At 36.8% G+C, this 17,668-nt stretch overlaps 1 protein-coding gene, 2 long non-coding RNA genes and 1 pseudogene across 3 annotated transcripts; all 4 read right to left on the bottom strand.

The window, feature by feature from the left end:
* Positions 1–1,022: 1,022 nt before the first annotated feature.
* Positions 1,023–1,366, bottom strand: LOC121790648. Its single transcript, XR_006048364.1, has 2 exons — positions 1,324–1,366; positions 1,023–1,264 (listed from the first exon to the last, which is right to left on the bottom strand). It is a non-coding gene; the product is annotated as an uncharacterized LOC121790648 (long non-coding RNA).
* A 4,032-nt stretch (positions 1,367–5,398) lies between these two features.
* On the bottom strand, positions 5,399–13,363 carry LOC121790649 (annotated as a pseudogene).
* A 2,868-nt stretch (positions 13,364–16,231) lies between these two features.
* On the bottom strand, positions 16,232–16,961 carry LOC121790646 (protein argonaute MEL1-like). The gene is made up of 4 exons (XM_042188812.1): positions 16,916–16,961; positions 16,727–16,821; positions 16,624–16,655; positions 16,232–16,534 (listed from the first exon to the last, which is right to left on the bottom strand). The coding sequence occupies exons 2-4, from the start codon at positions 16,750–16,752 to the stop codon at positions 16,350–16,352; spliced, it is 243 nt and encodes an 80-aa protein (XP_042044746.1). The 5' UTR covers positions 16,753–16,821; positions 16,916–16,961; the 3' UTR covers positions 16,232–16,349.
* A 4-nt stretch (positions 16,962–16,965) lies between these two features.
* On the bottom strand, positions 16,966–17,597 carry LOC121790647. Its single transcript, XR_006048363.1, has 5 exons — positions 17,585–17,597; positions 17,452–17,514; positions 17,308–17,371; positions 17,078–17,213; positions 16,966–16,987 (listed from the first exon to the last, which is right to left on the bottom strand). It is a non-coding gene; the product is annotated as an uncharacterized LOC121790647 (long non-coding RNA).
* Between the last annotated feature and the right edge of the window lie 71 nt (positions 17,598–17,668).

Below are 17,668 nucleotides of genomic sequence, written 5' to 3'. Positions count from 1 at the left end.
ACCGCAATTATTAGTATTATTCTTGATCTTCGAATAAATGCATGGCATTAGTAAATAATGCTAATTCTTAATAAGAAAAAAGTTCAATGGCATTAGTAAATAACGCCAATTCTTATTAAGAAACGGCTTAGAATTACTTCAAAAAGAACTGATTAAGAAACAACTTATAATTACTTCGACAAGAGAAGACTTTTGTGGTGCTATGGATTTATGTTGAGGGATGGCTCGGGGTCGGGTTGTTGCTGTCTTGTAGTGCTTCTTTGCTTAGTTTGACGTTTTTTTATTAAGTGGCAGGTAGATGGGGGATTTGCATAGTTTTTTTGGGTTTCTTGTTGCTCTATTCGTCTGTTTGTTAACGACTTTTTTGCTCGTTGCACCTTCAGCATGAGCATTTCTTTTGCAGAAAAAAACTTTAAATTAAAAAGAAACATGATCGTTAATATCACGTCATAGTCCCAAATTTATTCGAAGAAGTTGAATCAAGTCATTATGCATTTGACGCTCTTAGTCAATCCAAATATGTCATTTGGGAATTCCCTATATATTCATGATTTATGTTAATTTCCTAAAAAGTACTGAAATTATTAAAATTTCAAAAAATAGCCACACGTTATAGTATTAATTATCATGATTTAGTTTAGCTTTTGCAAATGCACGGAAAGTGCAATGTTTGTGCCAATGTGTGCAAATGTGTGTGAATATATATTGACAAACTGTGAAGTCGAAAAAGTTAACTAACTAAATTGAATATTAACAACTTCCATATCAAACTGATCTTTTTACATTCCAAAATATTTTAAAAACTATAGAGCAAGAAATGCAGAGGTACTCAAAAACCAACCTCTTCAAACATAGATTATATCCATCAAAAGGCCAAATGTTTTTTCTAGTTTAGGCAACTAAAACATTTCGCCTGACTATTAACAAATTTCATATAATAAAAGTAACCTCTATTGTTCTTTTTACATTCCAAAATAGTTTTAAAAAAACTATAGAGCAAGAAATGCAAAGGCACTAAAAAAGCAACCTCTTCAAACAGAGATTATATCCATCAAAAAGCCCAATGTTTCTAGTTTAGGCAAAAACTGAAATATTTTTAAGGCAGCATCAGACAACATATATATAAGGATCAGATGTAAAACATCACACCCTTCACATTGTCTTTGATCTTAGGCATAAACTGAAATGTCTCAAGATCAATAAAGGTCTTCTCTACCGCGCCATGAGCATTACGAACAGGAACTAAAGGTCTTCGACTATGTTCCTGAAACAATGATGGGCCGTTTAGATACCACTTTGGTACAAACAAGGACAAGACCATACCATCCCTTTACTGCAACACATGTCGATCAAATCATCGTAGATATATACTACAGTCATCCTCGAGAAGTTGATGCAAGCCCAAAACTCAAACGCTATAGAGACACGGAGGCAACACCCGTGCCATCTCAGGCCTAACATGAATGCCAAATTGCTCATTCACAAGCTAATATAGAAACATGGAGAAACTATATGATATAAAGAATATTGACATTTTATGGAAGGTAGCATATTGTGGCAATGTAGTATGTATCCAAGCCAATTTAAATGAATAAGAGGGCCAAAAACATTTCACAAAATAAGGCAGAAAATTCCCATATTAATGAAACTAGTATCACCGCACGTGCGACAACCGTGCCATATAATTTGCACGTGCTAACACATTCACAATAAAATCAACGGAAACAAGAACCAATGCCATTACGTAATCTTGAAACATAAAAATTGTGTAATAGCATTTGATTAGATAAATAAAAACATGTTTCAATTAATTAAATGTAAATTTAAAATTACAAAAAAAAGAACTGATTATAACACTTTAAAATAGCTGATACAAACATAGTACTAATACTTCAACAACTATTTAATTATATACTAAATTATCATCAATTTGACTGTTTTAAAGACTAGTATCAACCTCGTGTGTTGCAGACACACTGAATTTTCTTCTCACAAAATACAAAAATACGGAGTACTAATTAAATAAATGAAATAATAAGAAATAAAATTATATATAGTTTATAAATCGGAAAGAAAATTGTATAGGCTTGATAAAATTATATAATATCTATAAATTACAAATTATAAAGTGACATGACACAAAAATTAAATAAATAATGGAAAACAAAAACAAAACAATGAATCAAGACTCATTGTACATCAACAATTTTAATCTCGATGAATCGAGAATTAGATTTTGTGATAACCTTATCATGGTCAACAATAATACCAATCATATCTAAAAAAGTAGAAGCATAAATAATGTTAAAAAAAATTATAAATAATAATAATATAATTAAAAACTACTCCCTCCGTCCCCCATTATGTGGTCCAGTTTTCTATTTTGATTCGTCTCTTATTAATTGTCTCACTTCACTTTTACTACTTTTGGTAATAACCTCACATTCCACTAACTCATCCCTTCTCACATTATATAATAAAACTAATAATAAAAAAGTAGGACCCGCCTACCACTAACTTTTTCAAACTCATTTTTCTTTACATTTTTCAAAACTCGTGTCAGGTCAAAGTGGAACACATATTATGAGACAAAATGAGTAATATTTTAAAATTACCAAAAAGTGTCTCCTCCGTTATATTTTGAATATGTTTGATTACCAAAAACTAATACTCCCTCCATCCACGAAAAATAGGACACATTTGCCATTTTTTATTGTCCACAAAAAATATGGCACATTCAAATAATATGGACCTCACATTCTACTAACATTACTTGTCTCTTACTTTTTTCCATTTTCTCTTACTAATAATATGGACCCAACATTCCACTAACACTACTTCTCTCTTATTTTTTTTCATTCTCTCTTACTTTACCAATTATACATTAAACCCGTGTCATTCACAAAGTGTCTTATTTTTCGTGGACGTAGGGAGTATAAGTAATACAATTCATAATAATGTGGCAATTATAAATTTATACTACAATTAAATAAATAAGAGATAATGAAAAAATAATATTATTAATCAACAATGAGATTCAAAAATAGAACTACCGATTATGACTGAATATACTATAATATTTATTATTAGGCTCCATTTGGTACACGGAATTGGAATTGAATTGGAATTCAAATCCTATGAAATTGAATTCTAATTCAATTCCAAAATACACATACTACACACATTGCACACAAAATACACACGCTACACAAATTTTCACAAAATACACACATTGCACACTCACTATTCACAAACTGAAATTTCAAATTTGGTTCAGTTCAAACTTTTTGTAAATTTAAAATTTTCAATATGGTTCAGTTTGGATCGAAAAAAATAAAAAAATTGAAATAAAAATTTCAAAAATCGGATGCTTGAAATGTGTGAAATGTGTGTAGTGTGTGAAGTGCGTGTAGTGTGTGAAGTGTGTGTGAAACGTGTGTAGTGTGTGAAACGTGTGTAGTATGTGTAGTGTGTGAAATGTGTGTAGTGTGTAGTATGTGAAGTGTGTGTAGTGTGTGAAATTTGTTAAATGTGTGTAGTGTGTGAAGTGTGGGTGAAATGTGTGAATTGTATGTAGTGTGTAAAATGTGTGAAATTTGTGTAGTGTGTGATATGTGTGAAATGCATGTAGTGTGTGTAGTGTGTGAAATTTGTATAGTGTGGGTAGTGTGTGTGAAATGTGTGTAGTGTGTGAAGTATGTGTTGTGGATATATAAGGAAAATATGTAATTTTATGCTAACTATTTGGAATTCCAATTTTCTACTTTTGATATGGAATTTAAATTATGGAATTGAAAGATTTGGAATTGCATTGCAATTCTAAATCCAAATATTTTTATAGAACCATACATTGGATTTGAAATTGAAGACTCCAATTTTAATTCCACACCTCCAATTCCATGTTCTACCATTTTGAATCATGGTATAGTGCTCTTAAGAATTAGGCAAGTAATCATTATCCCATTGCTAGCAAAATAGTAATACACTTTTAATGGTATGAGTAAAATGAATACACATACATTATCATGACTACAAGGACAAACATTAAAATGAAAAAATAGGGTAACAATCATAATCATCATATCACTCCTTTGCGAATGAATCTAACACTAAAACAACAGGAAATATTTTTTTAGGGAAATCAAAGGAATAAATCAATAATTCACGCATTTTTAATTAAATGAATGTGGTAACTCACTCTTTCTTCTTGCCTCCACCTTGCCCTTTGAAATCATCTTATTATTTCTGCACCATATCAGACAAAATTAAGCAATCGAAGATAATAAGGTAAAGAGTGTGTAGTGTCGTTGTGCGGTTCGATATGAGAGAAATATATCCGGCGACCATGGTGATAGCATCCTTGCCTTAGCTTGAGCTTGCGATAGAAAGCCGACAAAGTCTGCGCTAAGCATAAAAACCCTAATTGCAATTGCGGCTATTTATTTCGGGTTTTGAGAATTTCTAAAAATTATTAATACAATTCTTAATAATGTGGCGGTTACAAACTTTTTAAGTAGTGTAATCGCGGATTCGATGACCGAATTATACCCAAAATCTTTTTTAATAATGATGCAAATGAAAGAATAAATATCTTACTCCGTCCCATAAAAACAAGGAATATTTTATGCGACAAATAAAAAGTAAATAAAATTTCTCCAACTTTGAACTATAAAAATACCCAATATTTTACTATTTGGTACTTTTATCCAATTAATTGATTGTCTGATTTTAACTAATTTCTTAGCCCAATGTTAAAAAATGCTATAATTTGTGGGCCAATATTAATTGATGGGCTGATATTAACTAATTTCTTAGCCCATTCGGATCTTTTATTGAGCTCAACCTCACTCCATAAAATGTCAATGTTGGCACGAATTTGTGTCTCTTATCCACTTATTAATTCGATAAATTTGGTTTTTAAAAACCGATCAAGAAATTCATAAAATTTAACACTCCATTATTCTAATTATCTCATTACGGAACACACAAATTGTCTAATTCAATGCGTGACCACATGTGTTACATGTTGTCAACTTAATGAAGATTACTACATAAAAATGTATATATCTCAATTTCATCACACCCAATTCAAGTTCTCCACAATTTTACTCAGACCAAAGCTTGCTACTTATTCACTAGAAAATTCCAATTTTTGCACATACCGATTCATCAATTCAATGCAACCATTTCGCATGAATATTAACTACTACTTTGATATCAAAATGTAACCCTATTTACATTCCAAAATATTTTAAAACTCTATATTAGCAAGCAGAGGCATTCAAAACAAGATACTATCAATCAAAAAGATAGATTATATCCATCAAAAGGCCAAAATGTTATTTACATATATTTACCATTAAACAAGCAGAGGATCAGATGTAAAACATCACATCCTTCACATTGTCTTTGATCTTAGGCAGAGGGGCAACCTCCTTGTTCCTCTCCCGACCAGCATCAGAAGTCGATCCACTGTCCGAGAAATCAGTGCCTTCAATATAGTAACGAGCACGGAAAGCAGCAAGATGTGCATAGTATACAGGCGGAACTGCAAACACAAGGAAGGTGTTATCTTAAGAAGATTACAGAAGAGAGAAAGTTAGACTCGATCCGAGAAAAAACAACGAGAAGAGACATCACAGCAATGCAGCACAAATGTGTGAGAGGCATGGTAAGAGGTCACCATACCGCAGCTATAGAGGGACTCGAATCCTCTCCTGGTTGAGGATGAGTAACATCTGCTCCGAATATAATAGTGGGACGATCACTGAGATAAGGAAACTTTCCTTTCACGACCATCTCCAACACATTGTTTCGACCTCCAGCCTACCAAAATGATAGTAGCAAGAAGACAAAACAACAGTGAATTAAGTCAGGAGATGATCTCTTGTAAATAGATGCAACATCTTTAGATAACTTTAAGACAGGCCATTGCATTTATTTTAAGGGAGGCATTCTCCAAGTATTGCATATATTGTTTCCCGGGTTTCGATACATTCTTCGGTAGACAGCACTGTGAGACAATACCTAACTCCGTTTCACAAACTCGTTTTATCGTCCCTGCCAAGAAAAAAGGAAATTGTATTGTTATAATCACACAGCACAGTAACATTTCTTCAGAATCAAGTCAAGGTAGATTAACCATGTGATCCAGTCATTTCAGGCAAAATGACAATGAGCAATTGGAGTTGTTTTCCAGTGTTGGAAGAAGTCTCTGTCTCAAGATCAATCAAGGCTTTCTCGATAGGGCCATGAGCATTACGAACAGGAACTAAGGACTTCGACAACATTTCTGAAACAATCATGATGGGTTGGTTTACATACCACTTAATAATTTGGATATTCGATCGACTACAGAATAAAACGTAGAGAAGACCATACCATCCCTTTACTGCAACACATTTCAATCAAATCAATCGCAAAATTGGCCAGCTAGTGTACTATGCACCCGCGAGAAGTTAATGCAAGCCCAGAACTCAACCTTTCCTCCATGAACCATTTTCTAGAAATCAAATCTTTAGTTATATAACTATCATTATCTGTTGGGTTTTAGACACACAAGGCTTTCACACACACAAGAAGATCACACACACACTCACTGTTGTATGAGATCACACAATGCAGAAACACACACACTCACACTTTGAGTATTGAAGATGATAATCTTGGAGAGAAACTGGAAAACTCTTTATTGATTAAACTACTAACTACATACACGGTTTATGAGCTATTTAAAGCTCTACAATCAAGTAGCAACTGCTACTAACTAACTACAACAAGAATCAAGAAAACAAGAAGAATAACCGCTACATCTCAGCTAACTAACTGCTGCTCCAACGGCTAGTTTCTCTAGGTTGCTTCTTCCTTCTCGGCTCAAGACCGAACTCCCTTCTCGGCTCAAAACCGAACTCCCTTCTCGGCTCAAAACCGAACTCCCTTCTCGGCTAACTAACCGAACTCCCTTCTCGGCTAACTAACCGAACTCCCTTCTCGGCTAACTAACCGAACTCTCTTCTCGGCTAGTTCCAGCTCAAAGCCGAGCTTCCTTCTTCTGCTTTCTCGGCTAGTTCCAGCTCAAAGCCGAGCTTCCTTCTTCTGCCTTCTTCTTCCAACTGAAATGAGCACTCCATTATTACAATTCTCCACCTGAGGGCTCATCTCAGTTCTTGCACAAACATTGATCAACTTCTTGCAATGATCAAACTTGTCTCTACCTAGAGACTTTGTTAGCATGTCAGCCGGATTGTGCAAGGTGTTAATCTTAATCACCTTCACTCTCCCCTTCTCAATCTCATCCCTAATAAAGTGCAACTTTATGTCTATGTGCTTGCTCCTTTCATGAAAACCCGGATGTTTAGCCAAGCACATAGCTGAGCTGCTGTCACAATGAATCACCATTGTCTTTTGGTCAAAACCAAAGTCAGAAATCACTCCCTGAATCCAAAAGCTCTCCTGTACAGCTGCAGTGAGAGCTATATACTCTGATTCTGTTGTTGAGAGAGCAACAACACTTTGCAAACCTGATTTCCAGCTGATTACAGTTCCAAACATGGTGAAAAGATAACCTGTTTGGGACTTTCTGTTGTCCAGGTTTGCAGCATAGTCTGCATCACAAGTAGCCCTGCACAACCTCCTCAGATTCACCTTCCCAGCCATTGAAGACAATTCCCCAGCCACTGGTTGACTTCATGTACCTCAATATCCACTTAAGAGCATTCCAATGCTCCTTCCCCGGGTCAGCCATGTATCTGCTAGTCACTGAGATAGCATGTGCCAGATCTGGTCTGGTACAGATCATAGTATACATAACACTTCCAACCACACTAGCATAAGGAATAGACTCCATCTCCTCAGCCTCTTGCTTAGATTTAGGGGCCTGCTCCTTTGAAAGCTTAAAACTCTGGGACAGAGGAGTTGATGCAGCTTTTGCATTTTCCATTTTGAATCTCTGCAAAACTTTCTCAATATAGTCAGTTTGAAGCATCCACAGCTTCTTGCAGCCTCTGTCTCTCTGAATGTGTATGCCTAGGATCTTCCTTGACTCTCCTAGATCCTTCATTTCAAAGCTAGACTTTAAATCCTCCTTGACTTGCTGAATTTCTGTCATAGAAGGTCCTGCAAGTAGCATATCATCCACATAGAGCAATAGATAGGCAATAGGTGTTTTGCCCTTCCTCTTGATGTAGATGCAATCATCAAACTCTGATCTAATGAAGCCAATCTTCTTCATTTGTGCATCAAACTTCTTGTTCCACTGTCTAGGACTTTGCTTAAGACCATAAAGACTCTTTTGTAGCAAGCACACCTTGCTTTCTTCACCACTCTTCACATAGCCCTCTGGCTGATCCATGAAGATAGTCTCCTCTAGGTCTCCATTTAGGAAGGCAGTCTTCACATCAAGCTGCTGCAATTCCCAATCTAGCTGATTCACCACAGCCAACAAAATCCTAATAGAAGTGTGCTTAACAACCGGAGCAAACACCTCATTGAAGTCAACTCCTTCTTGCTGTGTAAATCCCCTTGCCACCAGCCTTGCTTTGAACCTGATTCTGTCTTTATCAGTGGTCTCTACCTTCTTTTTAAACAACCACTTGCAACTGATCAGCTTCCTCTCCTTTCCATCTGTATTCAGCTTGGATTTGTCCACCAAAATCCAGGTTTTGTTCTTGAGTAAAGACTCTATTTCTTCATTCATGGCCTCTATCCATCTCTCTCTGTCTTTGCTTCTCATGGCCTCTTTATAGGTGAGAGGATCAGCAATATCAATACTTCAGCAGCACACAGTGCATAATAGACCATATCTGCAACATTCTCAGGAGGCTTTGCATTTCTCCTTCCCCTATCTCTCTGCAATCTTGGTACTCTCTGGTAGGAGCTGCTGTGGGCTCATCATTTCTTCTTACTCCTTGAGCTGGAGCACCATCACCCTCTGGATCAGGTTCATTTTCTGAGTCAGTGACTCCACCTGCTCCTAGGCCAACTCCCATAGGCTCCACCTTGAAGAAATCACTCTCAACTTCACTGGAGTCACTGGAGTCCAGCTTATCTTTCAAGTAGGGCATCTGATCCTCCAAGAACACCACATCCCTACTCTACCACCACCTTCTGCCTACCAGGCTCAATACACCCAGAGCCTATACCCTTAACACCCCTCTGATATCCCAGCAAGATACATTTCAGAGCCCTAGCTTCAAGCTTACTTTGCCTAGCATGAGCATAGGCTGCACACCCAAACACCTTGTATTTTGAGTAGTCACTATGAGCTCCATACACATGTAATCAGGAGTTTCAGACTTTCAGGGCAGTAGATGGGCATTTATTGATGAGATAGGCTGCTGTATACACCGCCTCTCCCCAGAACCTGCGTGCTCAAAACCAGAACCAAGAAGCAGGCACCTCACCCTCTCTAGGATAGTCCTATTCATCCTCTCCACAACACCATTTGCTGGGATTACCAGGACAGTACGGTGACCTCTTCATACCCTTCTCTTTGCAAAATATATCAATTCAGCAGACAGAATTCCAAAGCCCATTGTCAGTTCTTAAACATTTACACTCCTTCCTTTCTCTAGCTCCGCTCCCTTACACCAGATCTTGAACTAGTGAGTGTTTCAGGATTTCCTTAAGAATATATACCCCACAACTTCCTGTATAGTCATCAATGATAGCTAGATAATACTCTTCCTCCACCACTTGAACACACCGGTGAAGGCCCCCAAAGATCACTATGTATGTAGTCTAAAGGGGCTGTAGAAGAGTGAATACCTGTAGGATAGGGTGCCTTCTTGCTTTTCCAAGTATACCACTGCTCACACAGGGGTCCATCTTGTTGAAATCTCCAGAGATCAGGCCCTTCTTGATTGAGTTCTTTCAAGCTCTTCCTCTTGCTGGATGGCCCAGCCTCTTGTGCCCATAGCATTAGGGAATCATCTGACACAGCATTGCTTCCTTTCTCCATCAACAGCCTTAGCCTTCAAATAATAGAGAATATGCTCTCTGTCAGCCTCCATCACTCACTGCATCTCCAGATTTCACAAACATTTTCCTTGACTCATAATATAGTGAACCCCCTCTGCCTCCAGCATTCCCAATGAGATGAGGTTCCTCTTCACTTCTGGAATATACCTCACCCCAGTCAGGATCTTCACAGAGCATCTTGTAGGCTTAGCTTCACTTCCCTATCCCTTTATCTGACAAGTATGATTATTTCCAAGAACAACCGTACCCGATGCTTCTTGAAGATCATTGAACCAGCTTCTACTTGGGGCACATATGGACGCTGCACCCGAGTCCATTATCCACCTGTGACTGACCCCACTGTCACTAATATTCATAAGTTGAGCCGGGGGATCAGCACTCTCCACACAATCAGATTGGTTGTGTCCCTCAGAGGCCATCTTTCTCTTCCATGCATGACAATCTTTCTTCAAAATGTCCAGGTTTCCTTGCACCAATAGCAAGCTCTGGTTTCCTTCTGAGCATCAGAACTTGAGGTTTAGGGCCCTCAAACTTCTTCTTGAAGTTCTGCTTCTGAACTTCTTCACATCAAGGCCTCTTCAGCTATTGAACATTGACGCTTGCAGAGCACTCTGTTGGCTGTCTGTCTTGAGTTCTTTGGCCATCAAGGCTGAATAGACTTCTGCATAGGTGATAGGTTTATCTCTTCCATAGATAATTGCATCACTTAACTGGTCATACGAGCTAGGCAAGGCATTCAATGTGAGAATGGCCTTATCCTCATCTGAAATCTTGACATCAACAGATCCCAGGTCATCAATGATCTTGTTGAACTCCTCTAGCTGCTCAATGATGGACCTATCTCCAGAAAAACTATAGGCATACAGCCTCTTCTTGAGATACAGCCGGTTAGCCAAGGATTTGGCCAAGTAAACTTCATCCAACTTGTCCAAGATCTCCACCGCAGTCTTGGCTTCTTGAACATCCCTCAAGACCTTATCTCCAAGGCACAGAATCACTGCAGAATGTGCCTTGAGCTGCATCTCCTCCATCTTTGCCTGAGCTTTATCATCAAGCACTGGAGCCTTTCCTTTCTCCTCTGGTTTTGCAAGAACTGCGGCCAAGCCTTGTTGAATCAAAACCGCCTTCATCTTCATCTTCCACAGGCTATAATCATTCTTGCCTGTGAATTTTTCTGCATCAAGCCTTGCTGCCATCTCTGAAACCGTTTGATCCTCTGCAAATCAGCTTCAATATCCCTTCCCACAGACGGCGCCACTTGTTGGGTTTTAGACACACAAGGCTTTCACACACACAAGAAGATCACACACACACTCACTGTTGTATGAGATCACACAATGCAGAAACACACACACTCACACTTTGAGTATTGAAGATGATAATCTTGGAGAGAAACTGGAAAACTCTTTATTGATTAAACTACTAACTACATACACGGTTTATGAGCTATTTAAAGCTCTACAATCAAGTAGCAACTGCTACTAACTAACTACAACAAGAATCAAGAAAACAAGAAGAATAACCCTACATCTCAGCTAACTAACTGCTGCTCCAACGGCTAGTTTCTCTAGGTTGCTTCTTCCTTCTCGGCTCAAGACCGAACTCCCTTCTCGGCTCAAAACCGAACTCCCTTCTCGGCTCAAAACCGAACTCCCTTCTCGGCTAACTAACCGAACTCCCTTCTCGGCTAACTAACCGAACTCCCTTCTCGGCTAACTAACCGAACTCTCTTCTCGGCTAGTTCCAGCTCAAAGCCGAGCTTCCTTCTTCTGCCTTCTCGGCTAGTTCCAGCTCAAAGCCGAGCTTCCTTCTTCTGCCTTCTTCTTCCAACTGAAATGAGCACTCCATTATTACATTATCAATAACATAAATGCAAAAGAAAATTACCTTGTCGATCATATTCCACTGCCCCACACTTGGAGTAACCCGACTATTTCTACCAGTCCCGCGGTATTTCAACTGTCAAGTTTTATAAAATGAAATACCAAAAGTCCTGATATTTGACTAATGACAACAAATATTAATTAGCATCATACCATAGGCGGAGGCAAGACTCGTGCCTCTATGGATGTCATCTGAGGTCCAACATCAATACCAACTTGATCATTCACAAGCTTATCGTTGTTGTAATTATTTTTGTGAAGCATCCGCATATAAGCATTGTAAGCAAAAGAGAACGAAAGCGTATGCATAGCCACAATGTTCAAGAAAATTAAATTATAGAGACATGGAAAACCAAATGACAATAAACATAGAAATCATAATTGTGAATTCATGCCTGCATGATTGAAATCTCTCTAACCCTGGGTCGTTGGCATGTCGCCTTTAACAGTGCAGTAACTTGACTTATATTCAATTTTCTAGAGAATCTCTGCCCCTCAGCAATCTTACAAAGCTGTTAAGAGAAAAAGCAAAACAATACATAGAGAAAATAGCCAACTGAAGAGAATTAACAACAATACAATAATAAATAATTACCTTCATTGGAAGATAAATGAGTTTTGTATCACTGCCTGCCTGAAGTGCTGGCAAAGATGGATATTGTAGAAAAATATTGTACTTATTAATGAAATATTTTGCAACAGATATTTGAGCTTTTGTTCCATCCAAGGAAAACCTGTATTCGTCATATAAAAGTGAATTCAATTATTTAGACACAAAATGCAACCTACAGCAACGCTCGTTTAAGTTACCGCTCCTTACAAGCCAAGTAAAAATACACTAAAAGAAAGATGAGGTAAGCTTACATTAAGTGTTGGATGGACATGGTGGTGATGCCTGAAATCTTATGGCGTTTTATTATACCTTCATGTAGGGTCTCCACATATACACCATTCAAAGCTTTTTTGACCTAAATAGCATGGTGTCATTATATTATATACACAAGATCAATGACATAAGATAAAGCAAAATTGAAATAATAGAGTTTCAACAATTGGAAATTAACTTCATATGATAAAAAAAAATGCATATCATCTGAAGGTAATAAGTAGTACTACCTTAATACGATCTTGGTGAGATAAACCCCTAGTCAAGTCTTTGTTGATATGCTTTTCAACATATTCCGAGACACGGATAGGTTCGAAGAATACCCTAGTAGACATGTCTGCAATATGAATATCGAACAATGCAATGAATAAGATGCCACTTGAGGAGATATTGAAACCTACAAAACTCATTCACAACCATCCTACCTACTTATTCAACTATATAATAATGCATTGAACAATACTATAATTGTAAGAAACAATTCAAATGGAGTAGTAAATAATGCAATCAACACAGATACATATTACAGTGTCTGATCTCAGTGAGGAAGTGATTTGCTTTCACCATCACTTTCCGCCCATACTTTCCAAATCCAGGTCTCGCCGGAGGAGCTGAACTTGTCTTCTCCATCGCCACTTCTTCCACAAATAATTTCTTTTAACAATAAATACGCCTTTTTGTTTCCTATCTTTTTCTCTTCACGTTCAAATGTGACTTGGAGGCTAAGTACATGAGTATTTATTTTTATTTTTTTATTTTTTTTTCAAGGTGTAGGATTTTCTTTGTCTATATAAATACACATACACATACTAATAAATTTTGAGTTTTTTTTATTCTTGAATTCTTTTCAAATCCACTTATTGTGCCCCTTCCCACAGTCCAAAATATGTGTATCAAAATTAAAAACTCACGTTGAATCATTAAGTTCAAATAATATTTTTGCACAAACTCATGTTGAATCATTAAATTCAAATTAAAATGAATAATTTTGATTCACTTTTACAAATTTGTTCGCTCTTCGTGAATCCCTTCCCTACCCATTTACTGATTTCTGTTAATTTCCTAAAAATATAGAATTCATTCCATTCAAATATCATATATATTCATTATCAGTTCGACAATTTAGGCTTTGGCATTTTGCAGAGTCATTCTAATATTGCCAATGCCAATGCCACGTGACGATTATTTGGGCTTTTCTTCTATTAGCCATTTGGGCCCATTTAGTCGTAATCACTCTCTGCATTAGTTATTTGGTCTTAAGTCTTTTTAGGGAAATTTCAATGCCACGTAATTTTAGGTTTAGTCAATAATGTAAGTACTTGATTTTCTCTCACTTCTATGATTATACCATTATTAATAACATCCGAAGTTTTACTTTATTATTTTACTACTCTGAGAGATTTAAAATTAAAAGTTGCAAGATTTTGCACCAAGAATAAATGCCAAGAGTAGCGAAGAAATTTTTGTTATGGACATTATTTATTAAGTTTTTTAATATTAAATACATGGAAAATCTATCAAAAATTTCCGTTATTATTATTATAAGAAGTTATGAATGATATCATAATTGTACTATTAAGTAAGAGAGAATTTTTTAAATATTGATATTGAGCCTATTTCTCTCTCTCTCTCTTAATTAACAGCTTTGTGAGATTGTCGATGGCCAGAGATTCTCTAGAATTTAAAGGAAGACAAGTTACTACTTCACAGTTGAAGGCGACATGCCAACGCCCCAAGGATAGAGAGAATTCAATCATGCATGTCTTTATAAATATGATGCATGTTTATTATCATTTGGTTTCTAATTTCTCCATGTCTTTATAATTTAATTTTATTACAACAATGATAAGCTTGTGAACGGCCAATTTGGTATTCATGTTAGGTGTTGCCTCTCCCTATGGTATGATGCTAATAAATACTAATATCAAGACAATTAATAATCCATTTCATAGAACTTGACAATTGGAATACAATGGAAGAAAGAGTCTTGTAACTCCAAGTGTGGGACAGTGGAATATGACCGATAAGGCAAAAGAAAATTACCTTGCCAATCATATTCTACGTCCCCGACCTCTACCTCTACCTATTTATTGATATCCTCTAATTTCCTAAAAATATAAAAATCATTAGGTTCAAATAGCAACAAATTGTATTCATTATCAATTTAGCATGATTTAATTAATTTTGGTAGTGCGTAGCAGATTTATTTCCCCTCGTGCCAAAGTGCGGCGCACGTGCAATTGTGCACTTAAACAACAAGTCAAAACTAGTGTTTGAGTGATGAGACATGTTCTTGCTGTAGAAGCTACTACTGCTTCTGCTGCATCTCCTATCTGTTATCCAATGTTCAAAGAAGCAAAAAGCAAGTCTTCAGGCCTCCTGAGTTCTGCACCACATTCTGGCAGAGCCCGATCGTCTCTATTAACTGTGAATACCTCTCTGAGTTTGTTTCGAGAATCTAGAGATCGATCGATGGCAACAAAAATGTTTTGTTACAATCTGCACTTTGTGATCTCATCAAGGAACTGGAGAGTATGTTTAATATCATGATTTAGGTTTTTGGCATTTTGCACGTCATTCTTCCCCTCCAGAAATTAACAAAAAATATACCAAAGTAAAGTAGATTTGCAATAAAATCACAATTAGGTCCAACCAGTTGAACAAGACTAGTTTTATTTTATTTTATAGAGAATCAAATTATCCCTTCGTGCATGCAACAAGATTTTTTCTTTCGTGCAAAAAGTGCGAAGTCCGTGCAAAAATAGTTTGTGAATAGATATATTGCAAATAGCTCAGTCGAAAAAGCAACTAACCCGTAGAATATTACTCCTTTCATATAAAAACGTAACCCGATTGTGCCTTTTTCATTCCAAAATGCCTTACTCTATATAGCAGGAAATGCAGAGGCACTCAAAAACCAACCTCTCTTAAAACAAGAAATCAAAGCTTGAAAAAGATTCTGAATATAAAATAATACTTCTACTATATATAAATTTCATCACAGCAAGTACAATTTTACTCAAAACAAAGCTCACTGACAGACTCAAAACCGTGGATACTTTATTGTCTTTGAACAAATTTTATTGTCACTCTTTGTGATAAACTCAAATATGATGGGAAACATTATACATATCACTAATATAATAATTCTAAAATTTTTTTGTTGATATAATTTTGGCACATACCGATTCATCAATTCGACTGAATCGGAGTCATGCTACTGTTTAAATTCACAAATTTAAAGAACGCATGAAAAAATGCAAACTCAAAAGACATAAATTCGACTGAATCTCAGTCATCTACTGCTTAAATTCACAAATTTAAAGAACACAGTAACAAACTGCAAACTCAGAAGAGGCAACTAAACCATTTTGCCTGAATATTAACAACTTTCATATAAAAAGTAACCTCGATTCTTCTTTGTACATTCCAAAATAGTTTAAAGAAACTGCAGAGCAAGAAATGCAGAGGCACTCAAAAAACAACCTCTTAAAACAGAGATTATATCCATCAAAAGGCCAATCGTTTATAGTTTAGGCAAAAACTGAATTGTTTTTAAGGCAGCATCAGATAATATATTACCATCAAAAAATGCAGAAGGATCAGATGTAAAACATCACATCCTTCACATTGTCTTTGATCTTGGGCAGAGGTCCAACCTCTCTGTTCCTCTCCCGTGTAGCACCCCGACCAGCATCAGAAGCCGATCCACTGTCAGAGAAGTCAGTGCCTTCAATATAGTAACGAGCACGGAAAGCTGCAAGATGCGCATAGTATGCAGGAGGAACTGCAAACACAAGGTAGATGCTAATTTAAGAAAGATTACAGAAGACAGAGTTGGAACTTGATCAGAAAAAAAAAACAATGAGTACTGACCTAGGGACACCGAGCGAGTACATCTCGCATACCTGAAAATGAGAAGAGTCGTTAGAGCAATGCAGCATAAATGTATGCAATGTGATTTAAAGAGAACACTCACGTATAGCACAAGCTGTTTGTCAGCATTTGCAGACCATCGGCTGTGAACGCGTTCTCATCATAGAGTACATGATAGTGGGTGGGGCGGCTTGTACCCTGCTCGGAAGCAAGCAACAGATTAAATAAATTAACAAAAATGAAGGCTACACATATAAATGGATTAAAAGTCAGCACCAGAAGAGTTTTAAACCTGGATGCCAGCATGGCTGCACAGATAGAAATCGAACTCGGTTGGGTGGCATCTTTGTATCGACAACGGTGCCTAATAATGAGAGAAAGCAAGCATTGTTAGATAGAGGAATATGAAAGGTGATTAATCCTGTAAGGATATATCTGACAGCATAATTGATACCAGGAAGAATGTTGCCGCTCCTATCAGTGTTATTCCTATCATTGTGATTAGCAGCAAAAAGACGTGTGTGATGCCTCTTTTGCACGACGATAAAAGTGACCCTTGGCATATAATTTTCCTCAATAGAGTTGCAGGCCTGAAAATCATCATTTAATCATCATGCAAAAATAAACAATATAAAAAGAACAATGATTTAGATGGAATATCTAAGAATGCACAAAAAGGCATACCTTCCTTATAGCCTCCATTTCATGAAGAAGGACCTGACTGAATTGTCCTTCACTCACCCCATCCCTACCATTTCGATAATCAGTAACATAAGTTTACTATAAATGAAAATAACACCAGATAGTAAAGGCAAACATCAACCAGACCTGTAGAATATGAGCCTGTGAGGTTTAAGCTTAGTGGATTTGTAGAAAGCCACCAAATGCTCTCTGGAAAATGGGAATACATTAGTAGGGAAGGAAATAAATAAGAAAAAAGTCAAAGAGTGGGAAAACTAACCTAATCATTCCACACCATGGATAACTCCCCTTTTAGGATCCTCCTCTTGTTTGTACAGATCCTGAATGATTTCTTCCCTGTGAG

The sequence above is a fragment of the Salvia splendens genome, unplaced genomic scaffold, assembly GCF_004379255.2.
Source record: "Salvia splendens isolate huo1 unplaced genomic scaffold, SspV2 ctg57, whole genome shotgun sequence".
NCBI classification, from domain to species: Eukaryota; Viridiplantae; Streptophyta; class Magnoliopsida; order Lamiales; family Lamiaceae; genus Salvia; species Salvia splendens.
The sequence above is the reverse complement of the archived record's forward strand: the minus strand, read 5'-3'. Positions and strand labels throughout refer to the sequence as shown.

What these genes read in the sequence shown, in the direction of transcription:
- LOC121790646 (XM_042188812.1), bottom strand. Translation starts at nt 16,752, where the DNA reads ATGCTGACAAACAGCTTGTGCTATAC. An exon ending in ACAAACAGCTTGTGCTATAC is followed by an intron (nt 16,656 to 16,726) that starts GTGAGTGTTCTC and finishes TCTCATTTTCAG; the next exon opens with GTATGCGAGATGTACTCGCT. An exon ending in TACTCGCTCGGTGTCCCTAG is followed by an intron (nt 16,535 to 16,623) that starts GTCAGTACTCAT and finishes TTGTGTTTGCAG; the next exon opens with TTCCTCCTGCATACTATGCG.